At 54.4% G+C, this 2,882-nt stretch overlaps 1 protein-coding gene across 1 annotated transcript; it reads right to left on the minus strand.

Moving 5' to 3' along the window:
* Positions 1-376: 376 nt before the first annotated feature.
* LOC113485830 (forkhead box protein J1-A-like) lies at positions 377-2,355 on the minus strand. The gene is given in 3 exon segments (XM_026859234.1): positions 377-796; positions 798-1,160; positions 2,191-2,355. Coding segments are annotated over 3 exon segments (948 nt in total).
* Between the last annotated feature and the right edge of the window lie 527 nt (positions 2,356-2,882).

The following is a 2,882-nucleotide window of genomic DNA, read 5'->3' on the forward strand; positions in this document are numbered from 1 at the left end:
CTTTTTCTTCTTCTCTAAGCAGAACATACCTCCTGTCCATGAAAATAAATAACTAGCTAACTAAATTTTATATATATATATATATATATATAAAATTCACATTTCTTCCTTTAAAAGTAAAAAATAGTGTTCTGTTTCTTCTCTGGAGGGAACTCATGCACTAGAGGCTGCTGATGTGTCCTTTAAAGACACAGGCAAGCAGTTCTTGTGGCGGTGTTTTTTTCTCCCCCCAGTGTTTCTGTAAATCATCTCACAAGCTGGTCAAAGCCACTGCAGATGTCTCTGTCTCTGGAAAATCTTGTGCCTCAGGAGTGCCAGCAGCATGGGGCGAGCGTCCTCCTAAAGTCAGTGTGGGCTCTGAAAGGGTGTCTGGCCCTTAGATGAGAGATGCCAGACTGCTCCGTTTGTTCCCATCCGCTGGCAAAGAGGCACTGCTGGGCTCAGACAGCTGTCTGATGTTGTCCCAGTTGGTGAGGTCATCTTCTGCCTCTTCACGCCAGGGATGCTGCAGCAGGGAAGTGGCCATCAAGGTTTCAAACTCGAGGGGGTTCTGGTTGGATTTGGTGAGGACCTGCTCCTGTCCCTGGGCACAGCCCACATGCTGCCCCTCTCCTCTCAAGCCCAGGTTGCCTGTCGCAGGGTTGTTCGGGGGTGTGAGCTCCGGATCCTCAAAAAGGGAGAATTCCCCATGGTGGCTGGTGTCAAAGGTGCCTTCCCCGGCCAAGTCCCCTTCCAGTGACCCCAGCTCAGGCTGCTCATCCTGGCTCAGCAAGGCAGAGCTGGACAGCCGAGGCGCCTAAAAAAACTTGCTGGAGCGAGGGCTGCTTGCGCTTGTGCCCTGCTGGGTTGGAGTTCAGGTCACCGATGACTTCTTCAAACTCTTCCAGCAGCTGTTGTGACTCCATGCTGACAGTGAGGATGTTCTTAGATGCGGGAGCTGAAGCAGCTGGGCTGGCGATGCACTGTGCTTCTGGCTGGGCTTTTGACGAAGGCTGGTGGAGCTGCACTGGGGTCGTTCTCTGCTTTTTGGAGGCAACATTCCTGAGCCGGTCGGCATACTGGGGCTCCAGCTTCCAAACCCCACCTTTCCCTGGCTCACCCTTCTCCCGAGACACCCTGATGAAGCGCTTGTTCAAGGCCATGTTGTGCTGGATGGAGTTCTAGACCCAACAGAGAGAAAAAAAACCCCAAGGCTGAATGCTTGTCTGCTGCTGCAGCCACTACCTCTGTGCAGAGCCTGGTGGAAAAGGCCATTTTCAGCAAGGATCTTTGGGAACAAGAAAGCACAAACAACAACGTCAAGCCATCCCGGGCTACCTGCCCAGCAGAAACTCCCCTGCCCCGAGTCACTGCAGACTTTTCTTGCCTCTTGTCTGTTCCAGCCAGAGGTGGCAGAGCCAAGGGCATCCAGGAAGGACTTGACAACCAAGAGGAACTTTGGGGCAACTGTCCTGGGCTGTAACTTGTGACCAGGGGCCTTGGATCACGCAGAGCTCTGGCAGGACCCAGCCAGACTTGCTCCGGGTGTGGAGCTGAGCTGGAGGAGGGCAGCTCCTCCTTCATGGCTGAGGAAGGAGAGGAGGGTCTTTATCCTGCTGTGGCCAGGACCCCGTTACAAGTGGCAACACACGGCAGCACCACAGCAGATGGCATCAGCAGCAGGAGCACAGACAGCCCTGCAAACTATCCAGGCTGTGGTAACTCCAGATTTACAGTTTAACAAAGTTTTACAAGGGTCAGAGACTTGCAAACTAAATTGTCTGCTCCCCACCTGCCCTCCCCATGCCGAACTTCATTCAGCCTGGGCTGCCCTCCATTATCACCCGGTCAGAGAACGTATTTATCAGTCCTGCCTGCAAGAATCCTGTGGCCCCCCTGCATCCCTGTGGAGAGGGATTGGAAAACTTCTTTCTTTTTGGAATACACCCCTTGAATTCAAACCGTGGTGATTCTCCAGCCATGACTTTGCAGGAGAAAGCCAAACTGCTGGCACACAGCTCGTCCTCCCTCCTCGCTGCCCAAGGTCCCCCCAGCACAGTGGGTGCCAGGGGACCCACATGGCCCCGAAGAGGTACCTGGGGGGTTCCCTTCCCCATGATGGGCTTCAAGAGCCACCAGAGACCCACCTGCCTGGGGAGACGGTGAGCAAGGCCTGGGCAGGGGGTTTGCAGTGGTTCTGCCCAGCCCTGCCTGGGTGAGCCCCGGCCGCCGGCATCGTCGGCACACGGCGGATTTGGGCTGGGAATAACCAGAGCGGAGGGATGAGCCACCCGGGTCCCTCCTGCCCTGCTGCATCCCGGAGAGCGTCACGTGCCCGGAGGTGCCCTCGCCTGAGGGAGGAGGGCAGCGAGCCATGGCGGCTGGGAAAAGCCCCCACAGCTGGTGAGCCGGGGGCTGTCCCCTGCCCCCTGGGGACACGCTGCTGCTCGCTGGGGACAGCAGCTTTATGGACTTTTTTGTCAGGGAGGTCGGAGCTATTGGCAAACCAGTCACCGGTCGGAGGTCATGACTGATCCCAACCCGCGTCTCTAAAGAGTCACCCATTCTTTTGAGGTCTGACTGCTCCTTAAGGGAAAGCTGCTCAAGAAGATCAGTATTTTTAAAAACTGTGAGATGCTGAGTAACAAGTAGTTTGCCTTGTATTTATGTCACAGTCTGTGGGATCAAGGGCAGGTGGCCTCCGCAGGACAAAAAGCCACCTGCCTTTTAACAGCCATCCTCGGTGTAGGCAGGCTTTTGACTATTTAGAAACAAATAAAATGCAAGTTAAGTAACAAGGGGTTCTTGGAATGGGGTATCTAAGGCCAGCTCATTTGAAGGACATTATCTAAACTGGTATTTCTATGAATGCTCACGATTCAGACTGTAGAAGTGCACCACTA

Source organism: Athene cunicularia, assembly GCF_003259725.1.
Source record: "Athene cunicularia isolate RWA chromosome 14 unlocalized genomic scaffold, athCun1 chr14_part1, whole genome shotgun sequence".
Lineage (NCBI taxonomy): Eukaryota > Metazoa > Chordata > Aves > Strigiformes > Strigidae > Athene > Athene cunicularia.